Here is a 23,147-nt window from a genome sequence, read left to right as displayed (position 1 = left end):
TCTTCGCTCTCAGTTGGTGCCGAGCGAACAGAGGTGGAAGACTTAATCTCCGCGAGTCTCTGAGGACACGTCCAATTTATGTGTGTTTTAAACGGCTTTAAGGTAACACGCTGTGGCGGGAACGAATGTAAAAAATAGCTGAGATGTTGTAATTTGGCTCTACGTGTGTTTTAAATCTTAATTGGGTGTTAACCGTATCCAGCGATACTTTTTTTTGAGAGCTAACCGTCCCGTGGAGACAGCTCAACTTTGGGCTGGCGACCTTATGTGGATTTTACAGAAAATATGGAGCACATCTCCGGTTTCTCCTCCGGCAAGTCACTAGTCCTGGTCGTCTGCTTCCTCCGCCTCTCTTTGGGTAAGATTGTTTACATCAAGTCAAAAGCTGTGTGGTTATTTTTGTTCCTTCATCTGTAATAATCCATAACTCGTCACGTTTTGCAGCCTTTTTTGCATCTGCGGGCGACGCGGTGCTCACGGAGCATCTCTCCACTGTCTGGTGCTTGTTACTCTGGTGTATTCTGACCTTTTAACTGTTTTAACATAAAAAAGAGAAATAAAATGAAAATATGAGCTGCATTCACTCAAGCAAATACACACTGTTTGTGTAAGTGGCGTTTTATTCATGACTTAGCAACATGGCCAAAGTGTTTTGGATTTTACTCAAAACAGCAGCTCTTCTTCATAACTTTTTATTGATTTCTTTTCTAGTTTTGGGGACCACTCAAAGCTGCTTTATACTACAGTTTTCCTCTATTCACCCATTCACGCTCACGTTCATACAGCGCATTACATAGCACTCATCAGTCAGGAGCAAGGGTCTTGCCCAGGGACACATGGGCATGTAGACTAGTTGAGCCGGGGATGGAACCCACAACCCATTAGTACAAAAATACCCTCGGACTACATTACACAGTTGAAATGTCTAGAAGTGATCGGTCATCTCCACAAAAACACTAAAAGTGAACCTAATATCACCTTGTGTCTGAGCCAGAGTGTGTAACGATTTTAATTTACTACCAGCAAAAGTGTGAGTTCATAGTTTATTAAATATATGTATTTGACTTGTAAGGGCCTTGCATTGTGGTGGGTGCCATCTTGTACAGCAGCCTTAAGCTCACTGCATGAATGAAGAAGGCCACTGTAGTTAGTGAACACACTTAGGTGAATGGAGGTGCTTGATCTGGAGTCTTGCCATTAGATGATCTTTAAGGCCTGATAAAGATAAATGCTAAGGCTGTCTAATACTGATTGTTCAGTATGAGCTAGGGATGGGTCATGTAGCCAAAAAGGTTATCTTAATAAACTTAATTCTGTTTTATTAATATTTAATATTTTTTTAATATAACATTACATAACATTAACATGACAGAAACATTTCACAAATCTGGGATAAAACATCCAAATTGTTTGTATGTACTTCAAGTGTACAAAAATCATATCATTGTTTGACCACTTTATTAGGTACACAGGTCTTCTTCTGCTGTAGCCTGTCTGCTTGAAGTTTCTACATGCATGTTCAAAGATGGCCCTTGGCATACTTTGGTTGTAACAAGTGGTTTTGAGTTTTGGGTTGCCCTTCTGTCCTCGAAAACCAGTCTGGCCATTCTTCTTTGCCATCAACAAAGCAGTTTTGCCCAGATACTTGATGCTCACCGGCTATTTTCTCTTTTCTAACCATTATCTCGAAACCTTAAAGAGGGTTGTGTGTCAGTTTTTCAGACACTCAAACCAGCCCATCTGGCACTAACAACCATGCTACTTTCAAAGTCATGTTTATCCAATTTCTTCCCCACTCTGATGCTCTACAGCAGGCCATGTATGTTTTGAGCTGCTGCCATGTAATGTGGCAGATTATATATTATATAGCAATTGCAAAGGTGTATCTAATAAAATGGCAAGTTATTAATTATTGCCCAGTTCTACCCTGGACCATATTCATATTGTTAAAAGAATGAGAATTAAAGTGATTGCTCAAGACATGGAAGAAAACATTGCCTTGTGTCTAAGCCAGGGGTTTGAGAGCTGATTAACATAAATGCTTAGGCCTACCAGACCTGATTGTTTAGTCTGAGTTGAGCTGTCCAGATGGTGAACAGCAAGAGAAAGAATTCAAAATGGACACTCTAACTTGTGCAAGCTGCCTCGATGAATGAGGTGCGTTGAGAGTTATGGAATAATCAATATCGTGTGGGTATTAGGGTGAATAAACATTGTACTGTGGACTTATCTCTGCATTATAATCAAACTGCATTAACAAGTCCACAGTGCAATATTTAATGAGTTAATGTGATCGCAAGACAGCTCTGAGAATCTTGGGAAATCCACCATCTTTGGTGATGGAGATGCACTCTAATTGTTGTCTGTGTAACTTACGTTTTTGTCCGTTCATAGAGACCTGGTGATGCTGTATGACTAACGTATGTCTGCTGGTATGGGGCAGTGAGTTGTAGAGGCTTCCCTTTGTCTTTTGGCCTGGCTGGATATTTTTCCTTGCGTCCTCTTAAATCTTTTTGATGTTATGATTTGTATTTTTCTCATGTAACATATGTGTCAATTTGTAGGTCATGAATATAGTTTTTTTGCTTGTCTGTCACCTTTTGCCCTTTCTCATTTCTTGACATGGTATAAACTAAAATGCGTTCAGAAGGGTCCACAACTTCAAAATCTTTCTTCCCTTCTTTCATTCATGCTCTTTTGATGCTGGTCATGTTTGCTATACTAGATCAATCGAGGCAGAGTGGAAAAAGGATGATGGGCATGCATGGGACAATAGTTCTCAAATTCAGTTTGAATGAGCTATCATATATTAACAATTCAATTGCATCCTTATTAAAATATACTGTATGCCGTTATAGTTAACCTCATAACGGAGTTTCTAAATCGCCAAATTCATGCATTGACTGATATCCCTAATGTTATGGTTAAGGTTGCCTTATTGGTCTCTAGCCGTGCTTCCATCGAGTGGAACGGTTCAGTTTGGTACAGTATGGTATGTATTTTTTTTGCATCTCCAGTAGGAATAGTACAAAAATAACCTGCTTATTGGGCTGGCAAAAAAACGTCACTCCCTTGTGACTGTTGTTACTTGGAAACTTTATTTTATTATTTATTTATAGCATTGATTGTCCTTAGACAATGCCAATGTGTCTGTGTTTTCTTACACAGATTAAAGAAGAAAGATGTAAAACATTGTAATATGACCAAAATGCATTTTAATGTAGGAAATCACATGTTAAAAAAAATTTGGTTAATTTAACAACATGTTAGACAAAGGGCTGTAAAACTGTTAATTGCCCCAGATTAAGATAAAACCAACCTTAAATGTGTAATTTCCCTCAGATAAGCAATGTTTATATTTACCTTAAATGAAGGTGAGTGGCTCATGTAGGTTGTAGTATTTGAAAATACAATATTAGGAGCTTTTTGGCATGGTTGGTCAAACTATTGAAAGCTTCTGGCCAGGGTGTTATATTAAAAAGGCAAAACTGGATTAATTTGTGAATATAATTAAACTGAAAAATCTAATGTGGTTTGTGCCTTCTATTTTCTAACTAACCCAGCATGTAAATAGTAAATTAGCTTCAATTGCTGCTCTGAGAAATGTAAACTATGAAATACCGTGTAGGCTTTTTCAACACTGTTTTAGCTTCTTACCTTCAGACTTCATGCATGCAGCCTTGCTATTCTTTCTCACACCTTTTCATGGACTATAGGTGACTTGTGAAAAGAAAAGTTGCACAAAAGAAGAAAAGACAAAGTAAAAAGTGCTGCAGGCAGTGCAAGAAGCACTGGAATGTTGTTGGTGTTTGACATTCTCCCCCCCCCTGTTCAACCTCTCTATATCTCTATTGCTCTCTCTCCCTCCTGCTCTCTATCTCTTTTACACACATGCACTCAAAACATATCCATGCTGTGTGCACCATGATTTTCTTTAATACTAATTCTGAATAGATCAAGTGAATGGGACTCTGCCAGTAAGTCCACTGCTCTGTGAGAAACTGTGATTATGGCCTGTCATGGATGCAGTGGGGTGGGGTACACCCTGGACAGGTTGCCAGTCCATTGCAGAGCCAGCACACAGAGATGAACAACCATTCACTCTCACACTCTATTCAGTTTAGAGCGTCCAATTAACCTCTGCATGTTTTTGGACTGTGAGAGGAAGTCTGAGTATCTGGAGAAAACCCACACACGCACAGAGAGAGGTTGTACTGGTGACCTTCTTGCTATGAGTCAGCAGTGCCAGCCGCTTCACCGTGTGGCCTGGGCTAATAAACAGTAGTTGGTTATTTGTAAACAATAAATGATTGTACATTACATTACATTGTACAACAATGCGTCTCTTACCTGAAATGGCTTCTTGTGTCGCCCTCTTGTTAATGGCAGAGAAACACTCTCTGATGACACAGATGTTGGCGGGATACACATATATTATCCGACTTTACATCCAGAGGAGAGATTTTGGCTGACAAAGGTTTTTTATTTCTGTTTACACACTGATGCATTAAATGAATTAGGCTGGTTTAACAGTGGGCATCACCTACAAACTGTGAGTTGTGGTGCTAACCCCCCTAACACACAAACTAAAGGAAACATGTAAACAAGACATGCTTATTAACTAATTAATACATTCATAATCGGTTTAATTGTTTACGTCAATTATTCTACTCAGTTAATCATTAAAAGCCCTAGTTTTTAGTTCTGTCCATATCACTGTGGGCATTACTTGTGTTAGTGTTTCTTCTTTGCAGTATTTGGGAAAGGTTCATCAACAAAGCTGTCTGAAAATATCTGCTCTAGTACTATACTTGCTAACCACTTAGACAATGATAGCACCATATCATATAGTTTTTTCACAACAAGAGCCTGCCAGATGTTTTGTGGTTGGAAAGTTTTAATTTGGAAGTTAGTTTTGAATTGGCAGGCTAAGTGGTTGTGCTTACAAAAGTCTTTCTAATGTTCTTTTTATAAACTTTTCAATTTTGTGCACCAAAGCTCAGTTGGGGCAATGGCAAAAAGTTTGACCTCACCCTGAGCACAACCACAAATTTGCAGGCCACAACAGAGATCCCCTGCTGTGATGGGGCAGTGGAAATTCTTATTGTAATCAAAACATAACATGCAACAGCACAGCTTTGGCTTATTATCCTCTTAGAAGAAAAAGTCACATTTTAAATTGACAGTAGATGACCACAAAAGTTGGTTGATTTGTATGCCCCGAAAAAATGTCTGAAAATGCTAATATATGTGAATTTTAGAGTAAAAATGTTAAAATGTAAAGAACAATGCAGCTGATAAGTGTTGATGTAGAAACATTGTTATCATTGTTCTGATTAGCACACAGATACAGCAGTCCACTGTTTTATCTGAATATTAATCTGATTGTTGAGGAAGCGTAGGTTCCATCTTTGTGGCACACGTTGTGTGTGTTATCCCCAGAGTGTGGGCTTGAGATCGGTTGCATAAATTTCCCCAGTGCAGTTGGCCGACATGCGTGTGTGTATCTATTTGCGTGTGTGTACGTATTGCATTGTGGACACAAACCCGACAAAGGCCAGCATTTGTGCCGTCCATAGTTTTGTTGCATCTGAACCAAGCTGGAGCCTGGTGTGAAATGTGCTTTATCTGCACCATGTTTCGCCCTGTGCTCTGAAGACAAAGATATTTATTGAGCTGCCTACAACACTGCATTATTTACTGACCACCAGCTCTACCCACTGCTTTGTGGCTGTGTTATTTATGTGGCTTAAGACGCTTTCTGCATGACGCCCTTAAAGGTTTCCCTTTAGTTTCCTTCTTATCTCTTCCTGTGTTCTTCAGTGTGATCATCATGTTTCAGCAGTGCAGCCTTCTCCACCCTTTTGATTAGTAGTGTAGTTAAAAAGCCAGGCCTCCATGTGTTTCTGCCCCATGCGTGTTGGTTGTAGTGGGAGTGAGAGTTGTAAATAATGTGTGGAACTGTATGACTCAGTGGGTGGGTGTGTCTGTGGGACTGTACCCCAGTCTTGGGTTAGTCTTGATTTCCATGCACACACAAGCACAATGTGCAATGTGGGCATACACCTATAGACACACTGTGATTATGACGTTGAAGGTGAGGGTTAAACAGTATTTTTTTTTTTTTTTTGCCTCTTTGCTTCACTATGCCAATATACTAACCATACCTGCTTGGTCAGTTTGCTCAGTGAATTTAATCTTCACAGTAAATACCAGTATAACATCTGGCATCACAGGGTGCTTTGTAATTCTGGAGACAGGCAAGCAGGGTGGATGTGAGTAATAAGCTGTGCAGGCCAAATCAGGCTGTAGTTGAAGGTAAACAGAGATTTTTGTAAAAAATTGGTTTAAGTATTTAAAAAGTTATGTATTTCACAGCAAGTCTCAGCTTAAAGGGTATTACAGTGTCATCTCAGGGAATGTTCAAGTGTTCACTAGATTTTTTTTACAAAGACATTTGTAATGCAGGGGAGACACAGCTGTGTTAAAATACAGTTAAAGCTGTAGTGTGTTTGACTGTCAAATGTAAACAAACACCTGCTACATTCAAACCATTAACAAGTTCACACAATGCTGATTAAGCCTATCTTTAGTTAGGACTTAAAAAAAACAGAACTCGCGCCCCACCTGGAAAGTCTCCAAGCCCCCCCTGGGGGGCCAGCCCCACAGTTTGAAAAAGGCTGCTTTAAACAATGTATTGGAAATGCATAGGTACAAAATAAATATGTCCTGATAAAGATCTGAGAGACCAACGTGGTACTCCCTCTGCCACATACCGTTTGGTATTTCCTAGTTCCTGAGGACACTGGTATGTTACAAACTGAAATGGACCCGAGAGAATTAAGCTCAAGCGTAGTTTGTCTGTGCAGTTCCTCTGCACTGTTTGTGTGGGCCTGCTTCCCTCAGGGTCATGGTGTTTAGTTTGAGCCTCGTCTCCCTCCTTCCATGCTGAGCTAAGGGTATTTTATTGCAAGTTACCATGACAACTTGTTAGCCAGCTGGATATAAAGGCTTGTACAGCAATTCCAGGAAATGGGGTTACTTCCTCACTCAGTGCGAACAACTTCCTGCCCTCTGCTCTATGGGATGCATGCCAGGGCTCAGGGACACCTCTTCGTGTGTAGGCTTTGTCTGTAGTTTCAGAATTACTTCCCCATCTCAATCCACAGCTATTAGCTCAAAGCCCATCCATCTCTCCCTCCCTCACCCTTTCTCTTTCTTCCTCTTTGACAGTCTTTCTTTTCTTCTCATGACATGGCTGTAACCCTCCTGGGACCCGCTTTGGTGTCACTAACACAACAGTGGCGAGTGCTGAGGGAGGACCCAGCGTAATGCCAGCAGAGCACAAACAACCACACTGCTCCTTTCATTTTTTTACTGTCTAGACCATCAAGGGCTGTGATTTCTGCCTTCTCTTCGCGTACTTACACTTGGAAATTAGTGTTTTCAGTTCTCACTGGGTTTCACAGGAAGATATCCAAACCAAAGGCAGTTAAGTTTATACTTTTTTTTTAAACTTAACATAATGTCACAGTGTAGAAGTAGTTGTAGTTGCTGTCTTTCCCACCAGTTAACAAAATTCACAATACTTTTTGCTGTTTGGATAAAGACCCCTAGAATGCTTTGGGCCATGTAAACTTGTATGAAACATTTGTGATAGAAAATGTGCTGTATTTAGATGTGTGAGTGAATGGGTATGATTGGCAAGATTATAGTGTGAAGCAGCTGTGAGTGGTCATCAAGACTAGAAAAGTGCTCTATAAATACAGACAATTAAACAGAAAATAAAAAGTTCAATGGAGAGAACAACAAAAAAGCTTCTTATTTTGTAAAAGACTCTTTCTAAGTCATAATAAAATTAAAATCGAAGCCGTTTATACATTGGGGTCACAGAAATAATAAGCAAAAAATTGGAGATAATCTGGATATTAGTTTTGATGCACTTTCACTCTTCACATCAAGTGCAAAGTAATTAAGAAAATACATAGATTTGAGACAGGTCTCATTTGTTTTGTAAGTCCCAGGTGTGCACTGGTTAGATTTGCTGGGATCAAAACTTAAACAATCAAAAAAAGTGATGCAAAACTCTGCAAAATGAAAAGCTTGCATTGACTGGAATCAAGTTTGAAAAATAGTGGTAATGTGTCTTTTGAAAGACAAAACGCATCTTGTGTGCAAAGGCTTAAAACGTTTATAATATTTGTGGCTATGTGAGTCTGTCCATGACAATGGCCCTAGCTGAATGGTCATTTTTATAATTGAACAGAGAAACTAACAACTATTTGAGTAATGTCATTATTACTGCTCATTATCATTTGGCCGTAACATCTAAGAAAGATAAACTCATTTTGAAGTACCAGTATTTGTAAAATTTGATAAATAATATAGTATTGCTCTGATACACGGTGCAACACAATTTTCTGTTATGATGATGATGCAGATGCAAGTCAGTTGAACAAGTTGAGCAAGTCATTAAACAATGATGGGTTGCTTTTCCTGCATCCAATGCTGAACCATGTGGCTAGGTTAGTTCATGTCAGGTGCTTGGTTAGGTCATGTCAGGTGAACATACTGTAGCTCAGTGTTGATTGATAAAGAGCAACGTTTTTTACTGTCCAAAATGTGCACTCGTCTGATGAAGTGCCAAGTTAAACAAGTGTTGTTGATTTTCTATGTTTTAGTTTGAGCCTTAGGAAAACTAAGCCTTGTCTCCCTCAAGGCTCATTTTAAACTACTACAAATGCTGATTGTGTTTGTGTCCTTATTTCATGAGGGCATTACCATTTTTTCCCCTCTCATCTCACATGTGGGGCTTTATACAAAGCAACATGCAACTCTAGCCCCACCTGGAAACTAACTGGAGACCTTATAGTTTCAGACATCTTGGATCATTTTTATCCTTATTTAGGGGTTTTATTGTGGAGTGCAATGCATGACATTAATGTTTCCCTACAAAAGTCAATTTCTTCTTAAAGATTCTGTTTCCACCAGCCATTATCCTGTCTACTGTTTCTGACCTTTTTTTTTCTTCTTCTTAACAACAGAGTGAGTAGCTTTCTTTCTCTGCCCCCCCCCCCCCCCACTTAAACTTAGAGCGAATCAGATGCCTCTCCTTTTTGTTGATATAAAGCAATGCTGTTTAAAAAATTACAAGGAATAACCCCCACCACCCATCCATCAACCATCCCGCCCGGCATATGAGATTAACAAATATTTAACATAAAACAGAGATGAGGAAGAGAGGACACGCTAACATTGATTGACAGGAATTAAAATAAAATGAAACAGATAAATAAATGAGTCAATAAATAGACAGTAATAATGATACTACAAGGTGAAGAAAGTAAAATAAAAGAAGAGTGTCATTGAGTTTGGAAGTAATAAAAGCATGTATTGATGTCTGTGTTGGCCAAAAATGGTCTCACCTTGGTGATGTTTTTCAAATGATAAAATGCAGTTCTTGTCAAATATTGTATTGCATATGTGGGCAATATTTAAATACCAATATTTTTGACTTCTTCATCAGGATTTAGTTCCAGTTATTTCAGTTTGAAACCAAGTTTCTTTACTGGCTTTCAGGCCCAATAACAAAAATGCCGATTTTGGGATAGATGTTGTTCAGATTGGATGGTAATGTTTAGGGCTGGATGATATGGCCAGATTGTTTTTCATGATTTAAAAAAATAAGGTTTCAGACACTGCTCTTTTTGAGAATAGACCTTGCCTATGTTTTACCACGAGCCGTGTGCAGTTCACAGCAAAAAAAAAATATTTCACTGCGTCTGTGTAGATTCTCATTCATCCAGGCCATAGTTAATTGCTACAAGTCCAGCTGCTGCTGATTTCAGATCTACGGACTTGTAGATCTTTCACTACAGTTTCCACATGTTTATCTGTTGCATAAGTAACAAACACAACACATCCTGTACCCGTTTCAAAGTAAAGGCAATCTTTATTTCCACTTGTTTCATTTTTGTCAACAAGGCTTTTGTTGTGAAACCTTTGATGCATGACTTCATACTGGATAGTCCAAGCATGTAATTGACCACAGAGGAGTATTTACATTATTAGGGCATTTATTGTTTATGGCAATTTTCACACACAGACACACTCCCTGTGTGATTAACAGAGATTAACAGTATATCAACGACACAGCCAACAAGCCACCAGTGTGGCCCGGGTTAAAAATGGTCTCCTCTTTAGGACTTTTTCTGGCATACACACTGACCTTGTCAGGACCAGTAGTCCTCATAGAGACCAAAGTCCTCATGATGCATAATTGGTTATGTTTAGAGCAATGGTTTCAATTGTTCGTTAGCTTTAGGTTGGGGTGAGGTATTGACTGGTTATGGTTAAGGTTAAGTATAAGGCTTTTAGACTATTCAAAATAATGGAATTTAATGCAGTGTCCTAAGATGAATAGCTGTGTGTGTGTGTGTGTGTACGTGTGTACATGTCTTTTCTTGTACAATGTCAATAAAGGCTTTCTATTCTATTATTACACACGCACACAAACATAGCAGGCCCCTTTGTGATCAAAATAAGTGGGAACTTTGATCACAATGGGTCCAAACAATGGTAATTATCTGGTCAGGTAACTGCTGTGTGTTTTCTCTCGGCTCTCACCCTCCGGCTGTAGTTTCACTGTTGACTTTGTCGATCTGGTCTTATCAAGGCTCTCATTCCTGGAAAATGTTTCTGTCCGTGGTTCATTGATAGTGAAGTGTGAGAACAGCCCGGTAGAGAGGATGCAAGGTTATTGATAGGAGCTTGAGTTATAACATAATTGTTTAGTCATTTCAAAGTGTGTGAACCAGGATTTTGTACCTGATTGTTGTACCTGCAGTGGGGGTTTGGGGGCAGTGTGTCAGTGTGGTGAAGGTTGATGATTGTGACTGGCCAATGTCAAAGTGTGTTAAAGTATTTAAGTGGGGTAATAGTAGAAAGACTGGCCCATATCTGGTAAAACCATTGACTCTGTAATGTGTCTGGCATTATGACAGCATGTATGGGAAGCTCGTCAAACCAGTCAGGGGACGTCAGCAGCCTTTTCCGGTCTCTGCTCTCTTGCTTCAAATCTTACACTCCCTGTCTGATGAATTAGTCTTTTCTGCTCTCCCTTCCTCCTCCCCCTCAGCCATTCTCTTTTCTTCTGCAGATTTTGCAATTGTCTGCTCTTTGCTAGACAATTGTGCTATTTCCTTTTGTTTTTGCCAGGTTTTTTTCTTCTTCAAACATTTAAGCAGATTTTGTTGAAGTTTAAATGTCCACATCACACTTTTAACAGCATATTGATTGTCTGCATTGTGACATTATATTTTCCTGATGATCAAGTGTGCACACTGTATGTCAGCTCTGCACAGACGTAGTCCAAAAATAGCATAGTATTTTCTGTGCTCTCTTCTAATGCAGCAGTCGTCTGACACCTACTCACACTTTATTGCAGTGGTGGTCTGTGCAAGTATGCACATACTGCGTGTGTGTGCGTGTGTGTGTGTGTGTGTGTGTGTGTGTGTGCATGCATGTGCGCATGCTTGTTGGGATCAGTAATTTCACAGTGGTCTTTGTATGGTATCCCCATGTCTAATGGACTATGTCTGTCAGCCCTCTAAGGCATTAGTCTGCCCTCACTCTTGGATCATACCAGTCCAGATGCTCATCCCTGTACATGTAAAACTTAAAAAACTTTGAACACCTCAAGATTAATTTCAGGTATGAAACTATTGAACTCCTAAAGTACTATCAAATTTAAGTGACACTTTGATTAATCTAGGTGCAGGAAGTAACACTACTGCTTAGCTGAGCACACTTCCTGTAATGCAATGACTCTTTTGTGAAGAGTGTGGCGTTTTTCTTCGAAATCAGCTGACCTACCCTCAGTTCTGTAAAAAGAGCACTGTTCTGCAGAGTTGCAATACATCACATAACCACTTAAGCATAACCACGTGAGGTGATATATTAATCAAAATGTGTTACCATAGCAGCATTTAATTCAATCCAATTTAAAAAGTTTCTCATAGTGACAGTAGTTTCCCTCATTTTACTATCACATCACATTGATAAATAAAGACTGAGAACACCACACTTCTGTTTGGCATGTTGGGCCAGCATGGTGTGTGAGAACACTTGAGCCATGTGTCTCTGACGCCTTGAAAACTGCACAATAGCTTATGTGTCTGACTTTAAGCGTCTCATAGATAGTTGATAGTTGGGTTTTGTTGTCTTCATCAGTGCTCCTTTCTATCTGCTTGCCCATCCAGTCACCGTTCAGCGACCACTGCCTGGCTTTGCATAGTTGCCTAAATAGGTGGTGAACCCTTTGCATCATCTGTCTATATTAATGAAAAGAAGGAGAAAAGCCCCGACCATGTACTGTGTGGTGTTTTCTCTCAGAGGGTTTGGGTGTGTGAACCCTGAATGATTGATTTTATTTGGTCAAATAGTATTTTTATTTTTAGCCGTATGATGCCTCTGGATGTAGCCAACATGGTGCCTCATCATGCCTAGACCCAGCAAGTCCAAGCAAGTCGATCATTAAATCCAGTTTTAATAAAGTGTGGATAACCAACAGATTCTGGCAATGTACATATCTGTATGTTGTGGGATGGAACAGATCACAAAATCCAGGGTTTGGTTCAAATCTTGGTTTTGGGGTCACGGTGTTTACACTCTAGAAATACCATACATCAACATAAGATCAATAGCCTAATTATCTACCATTTACAGAATAACAAAAATCAGGTATACTTAAGGACATGTCATTCAAATATGCAGCAACTGAAAGAACGGGGCAGCTTGATTCGGCACATCATTGCTGCATTTAAACATGTTTGTCATTTATTTGGCAAAAACGTTAACAACCTTTTGCCTTCTATGTAAGAATATAAACACTTATTCATTGTCAAATTTTAATTAAAAGAATAGTTTGTTTTCTTAAATTCTCCTGCTTGTTATTTTAGTGGTTGTTTGCGTACAGAAACAAAACGTCAGGGAAGTAGACAGACAGAGGGAGGGAGGGAGGGAGAGAGAGAGAGAGAGAGCACACCTGCAATGCAAACCTTCTCAGCTCTTCCATGTCGAGTGATCATTGTAAACTAGTAAACACAAGTAAAAAGCTTTATTTTTGATGACGGGTATAAAAATAATCAAATATGATCGTTGGACATGTTACAACCCGACCTTCACCTGTTTAACTTGTCTTTTTTTCTCTTGCAGCTCTGCAATGTATGGATGATAAGGCGCCGTGTGTTAACAACGCTACATGTCTGACCTTTACAAATGGCACTGAATACTGCAGGTAAGATTGGCTCAGGCTCAGGCTTTTAAATTCATGCTGTCATCCCCTGCAACAACAATGTGCACAAATTGATGGAAACCCCGTAAGTCCATTGTAAGATGTGAAATAGGGTTTTTAGCTCAACCTCAGCCTGTTCACGGGACCATGAGGTTTTGCTCTGGCACGAAAAAAGGAATAAAAGACTGCTCTGTCTGACAAAGTACACGAGTTCTGGGAACAATACCAATGCACACATTTCAATCTCCCAAGATCTTTTTATGGTCATTTAGGGGCTTTTGTTACATACTCTCTGGTTGCTATAGAACTGATAACTTTAGGGATTTTTCATATTTTTCAACATATTCCACTTTGTTGATTTGTTGTAGCAGGGGGATCACTAAAATGAAGAAACATTTTTATTACATGAGAAAGTGTCCTGTTCAAACTTATGTGAAAAAGGCCCCTCTTGAACTTGGCTGCCTGAATAAAAAATTACTTGTAGATTATTAATTGTTACCACACACTTCCAGCCTTTTGTTCCTTGGCAAGTTCCATATTGGTTTGAGAAACTTGTAATAACCTGCCAATAATCCACCTCTAACGTGCACTAGAGAACAGTGGCCTCTGTAATGTATGCCTTCCATTTTCTGACAGCTTAGTATAGTTTGTAATTAAGACTAAGTGGTCTTACAAATGCACTGCCACTCCCGAGCCAAACTCCAGATGAGAAATACACACATAGCTGGTTCATGAACCTGATCATATTTCATCAAATGTGATGTGAATCACTCTGTGTGTCTGTTCCCAGAGCTTTTGGAATTTCAACACTCTGCGACTGCTTCTGTAAAAAAAAGTGAAGGGGAAAGCAACACTTCATAAGAAGTGTTTGGAATGTTTTCTGTTTAATTGAAGGTCAGACAGATATTCTACTGCAGATGCTCAGAGGGTTATTGCTGTATGTCACCTGCATGTGTGACTTACATGCGGCATTACTGTAAACGTTTATTGACGATCAGCTTTTGTATTGCTCTTAGGCACAACAGTAACAGGTAGCAGGCACATACAGCTGAAACTATGAGGTTGGCAGTCTTTTTAGATGTAATAATTTTATAGATGATTGCTTGAGACAAGAGCGTGATCTTGAAATGAGTCAGCATGAGGCAGATAGCACTGCACACACCTCTACCATGCAATAACTGAAAAAACACACATGTGCTCAAAATACTTCTAATCAGTCTGAGGCTTGAACACTTCCTCAAGTTTTCATGATGCAGGTTTTTATTTTATTTTTCTTAATATATTTACTTTTATTTTACCACATTTTTAAATTTCAACTGTAAATACCAACCTCACATGTAATAATTCTTTTGTAGTTTTTGCACAGAAAACTAAAATGATTTTTGCTGGGGACTGGGACTATTGGATTCTGTTTGCCCTTACTCTCACTCTGTCTCTGTTTCCATTCCAGACCATTAAGTCAGTAATTTTATTTCTGAATTGAATGATGACTGTGAAGATAAAAGAAAAACAATGGAGAGGCCTCTTGCCCAGGAGACACACACAGAGGAGTCTTCCAGTTTAGAAGAGTCAGCTGACAGAGCGCAGGCCCACTGTTAGGCTTGTTATCTACTCAGTTCGATTTTTCTACAATGTGGAGGCAAACACGAACAGTATACTCAAACAAACACACACAAGAGTGTCTGGTAGCAAGGATAATCAACTATCCCCCCCCCCCCCCCCCCCCCAAAGCTTCCAATCCAGCCTGTGACTTAATTCCAAAAAAGAAAAAAATGTCTTGTGGTCTAGGGTTGGGTGATTGAACAAATATGTTGGGTATTATTGTCCATCGCTCCTTTTTTTTTGTCACTCCATCTTGATAATTTAATTGTCTGCTTCCTGAGGATTCAGTTATAATCTGAGCTTTGTAACTAATATAGGCTGAGATTGAAAGAGATTTCACTGCTTGTTACATGCAAACGGAATGGCAGTGGGTCAAATACTTTCAAATAGATTTCATAATATTGAATTTATGACATAAGAAAAAAATGACTAGCTGCTTCTTCTAAATGGGTTTGTGACGAGCGCGCACTCATAGTTCTCAGTGTATGAGTGTCTCCCATAATAATCTGGCCTCAGCCCATCAACCCACAATCGTGCAGTAAGTCCGATTTCTGAATTTACAGCTTGTTGAAGGAATTAGATCCGAGCCCTGTTGATTATTTTCACTCAGTGCGCGCTTGCACCCAGACAGGGACAAACAGCTCAGCGCGCAGCACACATAAACAAACACTAACAACAACAGCCATTCATTTATTAATGGAAAACACCCTTCAAATAAATGTTAACATTGTGAATACTGCCGTCAGATAGTGTATTAACGAAGCAACGAACAATGTTGATTTTACTTTGTTTATATTCAAAAATGACGCTCATTGAACATTTGTTTTACAAGATCGTACTTTCACATTTGTTTTTATTTCGCTGTCTCAACAACAAGCTTAAAACGAACAGACTTCTCGGTCAAAAAAGAAGGCTACAATGCCTTCAATTTTATACAAAAAAATCTAAACTAAATTATTTGGCCAAAATGTAAAGTTTACTTAAATTTTTTTTTTTTAATGTCCGGCCCCCAAAGAGTTTGTCAAGAAAAATTCTGACCCCTCGCCAAATATAGTTGTGACCCCTGCTGTACAGTGTTGCTTGTCAAAAGGCTCATTGTGTTAAAATGTAATAATTATATCACATGCATCGGGTCTGATGTCAGACCCTGAATATCGATTTTTATTTACAATTTAATTAAGTTTTATATACAGTGAGAGGAAGTTAATCATGTTATTAACTCTTCTTAGGCAAAACATCATCACAAATACAGGTGAGGACATGACTGATATGACTCAATGATTTGCCTCAAATTGTAAGCAAAGCTTTGTTTTGATTGGCATCAGAATGAGCTTCTGTGTCTATGTTTCGGCTTCTAGCACTTCCTCTCCAGATTTCCCATACATCCTGGAAAGTTTGAAAAATGCAACAACTGTAGTCCTGAGTATGAATCTATTTTTCCATTGTTTAATACCTTTTTAGATATGTTTTTTAATAGACATGGAAAAGGAAAACATTTAACGTTTTGATCTCTGTGCGTGTTTACAGTAGGACTGAATGATTTTGAATAAATATCTAACTCCGATTATTTTGACAGGGATAGCGATACGATTTGTAATATCAGAGAGAATGGTCATTTTTACATCATTATTTTCATTTTCTTGCGAAAGACATATTTAAAATGATTACTGTGTAATATTTGTGCAGATCTGAGATAAGCAAAGATGCACTCTTCAGTATGTAGAATAAAATGGGAAGACAGTAATTAATTTTGACGCACATTTTGGCTTTAACAAATATTGCGCCTCCTGTGATTTGAAAATTGCACAAGGCTATATTGCGATTCCGATAAAATTTCGATTACCTGTTCAGCCCTAGTTTGCAGTACATACATTTCATATCTAATAATTCAAAACAATTTGAAAATGTCTGTGAAAATAATTGTTTGAAAGCACAGGTGTCTCAGGAATGTTGTGTTAGAATTCCAGCACATGGGAGAGGTTGAGAGGGCTGGTTGTAGAGAAGCCGTCTAACCGGTGACTCTGCAAGCCATCGGCTCAGGGTGTGAGAAATAGTTGTGTGCTGTCTCTACCAGTTATTGTCTACATAGTTGTAACTTGCTGAAGGGAGATAGTGACTGAGAGCACAGATACATTGGTCTCTACGTAGCGGTTTCTTGTCCACCCCTTTGCTGCATTGTAATGCCACTATTCCTTCAAATGCAGCAATTTTATTTTTTGCTTGTTTTATTGAGTTTATCTACCTTGATCAAAGAATGAATATAAGACATGATTGCTCCTAAAGGTTGGTTGGCTCCAGTTTAGGCTACAAACCCTGTTCTCCGTGAGAAAATGGATCGAACCAAGCACAAATAAACAAGTAGATAAAAGTTCAGTGCTACATAGTAGGTACTTCTAGTCATGTTCAGGATGACAGCTGAAATTGACTTGAATTGGTTGGGGGACGTATTGATAGTTCTTCTACATCACTACTATGCAGACTCTCGCTTCCAATAACATCATCAAGGCGCGATGGCAACCTCAGTATCCATAGAAATCATAGAAAGAATTTGTTATTTATTTTATCACACCATTGTCATTTATATGAACATGTTGATGATTAGTGTGCAGTGTTATTAGATCAAACAAACACGGTTATTTTAGGGATATTTTCATTTTAATCCCACATACCAGCAAGTCTGTGTATATACTGCTTTGTCAACATTGTTTGTTTAAGTGTATGTTTGCATTGTGTGTTAAAAATGGGCTTGCTGTTAAAGGTGCAGTGTAAAGGAAGATGACTCCTTACACTCCCATATCGAGCATAGAGGGTCTGGACTGATACAGACAGACATGTTTGGCATTGTTTTGAATCCAAGGCTACTGGTCATAAAATGTACACACAATAGCAAAATAAACCAAACATTAGTATCATTAGGTAACTGGACTTATAAGCCGTTTGGCTAATAGGTGATACTAACGGAAAGCTCTATAACATGGAGTTGGACCCGCTGAGTTAATTTATGAGCAGTCTATGAAGATCTCATGGTACAAACTGTCCATCTCCATTCTTCGTTTTTTTGTGCAGTTATTCTCTTGCTCTTTTGTTTATTAAAAAAAAAAAATGCTTTTCATCAGAGTGAGGGGAGAGTGTTACTGTGCTGTGTAGACCTGTTGCTTCCTTGAGTGACAGGTAGCATTTGCCTGCTGGGCAGACAGAGGAAGAGAAAGGGCCAAAAGAAAAGAGGATGTCTCTTTTAAGGTAATTTGAGGAGGAATACCTTGGAGCGCAAGTCCTAACTAATGATGAGAGAGCAGCGCTGAGGGGGGGGAAGGGAGAGAGTAGAAAGAGGAGTGTAATTTTCCTCTTGTTATGCCTTCTTCATCAAACTGTCACTCATCCATCCAAGCCTCGCTCCCTCCCACTGCTGCAAGGGTTGAGATGTCTGTGAACATAACTCACCTGGCCTCTTAATCCTTATTCCACAACCCAGACCTCTCACCACAAATGCTAGTATTTCTTTTTTTTTAACCAATCACTTAATTTGTAATAATTTGTAATTATTTTTTTGTCATCTTCACATTTTAACTTTATCAGTCATATCATCTTTTAATCATATCTGGGTTTGAGCATTTCCATTATAGAAAATAGAAAATGTTTCTTTTTTAACGCCCACTTACATCTGGCTTTTGTCTGCAGTCGGGAAGGATACAGTTGTCATTCACTGGCAGTGGTGGAAACATGACACCTGGAGAAACGTGCTCATTTCAGCTATATTTTGGCTGTCTAGATGCCAAAGCCCATTAAAGGTGCAACATTAGGACAAGCTGCATTGTTCAGGCAGCAAACCGGTTCAAATGGTTAATTCATTATTGAATTTGTAAGAGGGACTGGTGATTTGGGGCGACCATGGTAGAGCGAATTGTCTTTCAACAATGAATGGGTTGATGGTTGTAGGTTTGATTCCCGGCTCTGCTAGTCTACATGTGCTGCACATAGGTGCACTGTATGAAAGTATGAGTGAATGGGTGTTGTAAAGCAGATTTGAGTGGTCATCAAGACTAGAAAAGTGCTATAAAAATACAGACTATTTACGATGATAAGGGTTTCTTTGTGTATAGGGACCATGTGTGTGTGTGTATGAATAGTAGGAGGCACCTTGAGCCTGGGGCAAGTTCACATCAGCCCTGTTTCCACTGTTTGGTTCAGTTTGATTTTGAGTTTTTTTCTCATCTGCTTTCCTATTTTGTAGCGTACAGTTATGGTATGTGTCTTGAAATTGTGGCGCAACTTGGAATTTTATACTTTGGCTCCAGTTCCTTCACGAGTTCTGTGATTTCGTAACACCACCCAAATGCTGAACCCAGTACATGTCTTGTATAGTTGCTCCATGAGTTGTTCTATTAAAATTCTATTTTAATAACTAAGTTTTGAAACTTTTCAGCACTAGTGCCAAATCACTAGCCTGTGAGCAGTCACCATGGCCTACTTTTTGTGTCTGTTGAGATTTGACTCTCTCTTCAAGGATCTCCACGATTAAATAAACAGACATATAAACAAACAAAAACATAAAAACAAACAAATGAAGGGTAAAATACACAGATAGCATGCTGTTTCGAGGCCTGGAAACTCAACCCTTACTCTCAAAAGAGGAAGCCTTCCGAAACAGTGAGGAATGTAGCAACCAGACCATAAACCCACATTCATTGAGGTGATAAGTGTCTCTCTGTCACACAGTGATGGTGACACTGTACCTCTGCTTTGTCATATTGTCACAGTGTACTATACATCACCCCTCTTTGACAAGTATGAACTTTACCCCTCCTTCCATGATTAGGCATTAATCAAATTGTATATATGATTGAAAAATGAACAACCATCAATGAAATTCAATAAATAAATTATGAAAACAAACTCTGTTTTGTTCCAGTGTTAACTTCCAAACAGATATCTGAAATAAAGACAAAACAGATATTAGCAGAGAGCAAATATATTTGGGTGGTTTCAAGTAATGTTATGAAATAATAAAAGTCACTATTTAATAAAATAATAGAAGTCCAGCTAACGGGTGATCTTCATAGGGTGGCATACACTTTGTTTCAGTTGTTGTTCACTTTGCTCAGAGGAGACCCGTATATGGAACTCTTAAAGGCCGACAGACCTATTTTTGGAGATTCCGCTTAAAACAACCGCAGAACCAGGATAATGACAGAACAACATAGTAAGATGGGCAGAAGACGTTTTCACAGAGTAAATGTGTCCCGTGCTTTCTCAGATGACTCTTTATGAACATGTTTCTAAACATAGCTTGAAAGTTTACCACATGGCTCTAGTTTAGACTCCACCCTGCTCTGTGCTCCTTTATTCTGTCTGCACTGATGCTTCTGTGTCTGTCTGCCTTGCTTCCTTTTCTCTTACAATACCTCGCTGTTATTGGTTTTCTGACTTTTATTTCCACCTTCTTGCAATTGTTTCACTTCGTCCACCTTCCTCTTTTCTGTCACGCGTTTTTCTTTTGTCTCATTTTGACATCTCTCCCCCCTTCTCTTTGATGTTGTTTTTGCTTTCTCTGTTCTTAACTATGAAAGTGTAAAGAAACAAAACAGTGCTGGGAAGTGAGTTACCGTGCCAAAAAAAAATACACCTCCAACTCACAAAAGCTACATTGTTACTGATGAATATTTAAGTTAAGATTCATTGTTTCCATCCTGCCAAAGAAAAACCCATAATTAAACCTTTACTTCTAAGTATAGGTGCATTTTATTTTTCCAGTGTAGAACTCTTTTACCCTTGGCACCCACTGCTTTGTGGGCTGAACTAGTACACTACTAGAGCTGCAACTAACGATTATTTTCATAATCGATTAATCTGTCAATTATTTTCTGGATTAATCGATGAATTGTTTGGTCCATAAAATATCAGAAAACCTTAAAAAATTGGCTGGTGTTCGTCAAACCTGGAAATGATGATGTTCTCAAATGTCTTGTTTTGTCCAATGATTAACTTTTAATGATTTCTTTGCTATCCAGAGCAAAGAAATAAAAAAAAAAATGCATATTTTAGAAGCTTAAAGAATCTTGTTTTAATCATGAAAAAAGCTTCAAACCGATTAATCAATTATCAAAATAGTTGTCGATGAATTTAATAATTGATTAATCGATTAATTGTTCCAGCTTTATACACTATTGCTAGTCACACACAACAAGACCTGTTAAACATTGTGGAAATGCAAGAAAAAGATCTTGCAAAACTCACTATCATTTCCATGGCTTGGTGTAAGTCTGAACAAGTCTTTTATATTGATTTATGAAGACATAGGCATGTATATTTCAGTTTTGCGGAAATGGCACACATGTACATGCTTGATTTGTACAAGCACAATTATCCATAAATGGATAGCAACCACTCTTATGTCTCAGATTTGCTCACAGCTATGGCTATTTTTAGTGCAGGCACCAACAGTTTATTACATGCACCTGGAAACCATCTTCATCATCTTCATATCAGTAATAAATCTATAGAGCTTTTATAAAACTGACTTGGCAAATACCTTTGTAAAAAAAGAATGGTAAGTTTACAGAATGTTGTGTTGACTTTAGAATAGTAATTGGGGACATTAACAAACAATGATTTAACATAAAGTTTGTCAGAATTGCTTATTCTATTGTCACAAACACAAAACTCCCTCAAAAAGTTAATTATCATTCTGATGCTCTACTGAACTACTTGCTTCGTTCGCAAGTGAACCCTGGTGCAGTTCGCTTTCATTGGGAATCGATGAGCTGGGTTTTCTTCTTGCTCATGCTTTTATTCATCCACATCAGTGCTTGTTTTAGGCAAAACCGCCCCAAATGAGCAGCTATTTTAACTGCGTGATGTTGTCCAGGCGGTTTGGTCCACTTAAAAAGTGCAGTGTGAAAAGTGAACCAAACCAAATGAAGGTGTGAAAGTAAGCCCCCACCCCCATGATGAAAGTGAATTTTCACCTGTGAAAGTGAATTTACAACATTTCATTTATACAGCTTTTTCACTTGAATTTAAATATTTCAACTCAAATAAGTGAAGCAATGGTGCACATTTCCACTTGATTTGATGAAAGTGATGTGGGATTTTAAGTTATAGTCTAATGACAGCAAGTTTTATGAAATAATCTACATTTTCTACCATTCTGGACAAGTTTCACTGCAGCTCACTTTTCTTAAAATGGTCTATTGTTTTCTACGGTACTATCCTTAAACCTCTGATTAACCCCCACCACTAAGTGTGCTGCAGGGCCATGCATATAAGCTGTAGTAAAGAAAATATTGTGCCTTTTAAATTTGACTTGGAACACACATGCATGAACACTGCACAGTGAATAGACCATCTATGCACCAGCCAAGCGAGGGAATGATTCAGAGATTGAAATAAGAGCTGGTTCATGCTCTCCCTCTTTCCCTCTCTCTTGTCGTTTTTCTGTGGCTATGGCTGCAGGGGGAGCATGATGGAGTTATTAGGCTTTGCTGAGACTAGAATAGCAGCGTGGGGAGGAGGTATGTAGTTGACGAAAGAAGGAGAGGTCGGAGGAGGAGACAATTGACACAGAAAGGGGGCGCTGAATTGAGAGTAGGAGTAGTAAGAGGAGCCTGGGACACAGGAATTAAAAATCGAGGAGGTTAGGTACATAACATAAATGAGTGAGGATCATGCCTCCCCTCCCTGCTTATTGAAGCCTCCACAGACAGCCAGGACAGGCAGAGGTCAGAGCATGATGGTAAAGGAGGAGGATAGAGAAAATGAAGAGAGAGGGGGTGCAGAGAAAGAGCAAGGAGGGGAGAAGGTGCATGAGACGGGGGCGCTAATGTGAACCAGCTGTAGAAACCTGAAACCTCGGGAGTGGGGTAGAAATGAGAAGTGAAGGAGTGAGAAATGGAGGGAAAGAAGGGCTGCAGGAAACTTCACAGAGCAAGAGAAAGATGTAGAAAAGACGAGGGAAAAAAAAGTCTTCATGGAGCAAAACAAAGAATCCCATAGATGAGTTTGGCTGCATAAACCCTCTCTGCAGTGTTGTTCATGAAAGCAGAGCTGACTGTGTGTGTTTAAGTTTCTAAACACATTCGTCTCGAGTGCAAAAGCTGGCTCTTTTTTGTATGTAAGCTTGCCAGAAGAATGAAACTTCTCCCTGGGTTGTATTCAGCAAGAGTTGGTGGGTTATCTCTTCTCCACTAAGTTACCCCTCCCCGACAATAATGTGAATCATGCACTGCCTTGTTTGTGTTCCTCAAGTCCTGGC

General features: G+C 39.0%; 1 protein-coding gene across 1 annotated transcript in view; it reads left to right on the top strand.

Moving 5' to 3' along the window:
- The window catches only part of notch2 (notch receptor 2), a 47,487-nt gene continuing 24,340 nt past the window's right edge, over positions 1-23,147 (top strand). The window contains exons 1-2 of the mRNA XM_058637787.1: positions 1-358; positions 13,216-13,297. Coding sequence (XP_058493770.1) covers positions 286-358; positions 13,216-13,297 — 155 coding nt within the window. The 5' untranslated portion in view covers positions 1-285. The remainder of the gene's footprint in view (positions 359-13,215; positions 13,298-23,147) is intronic.

Source organism: Solea solea, chromosome 9 (assembly GCF_958295425.1).
Source record: "Solea solea chromosome 9, fSolSol10.1, whole genome shotgun sequence".
Classification (NCBI taxonomy): Eukaryota; Metazoa; Chordata; class Actinopteri; order Pleuronectiformes; family Soleidae; genus Solea; species Solea solea.
Note: the sequence above shows the minus strand (reverse complement) of the source record. Positions and strands in the feature narration are given on the sequence as shown.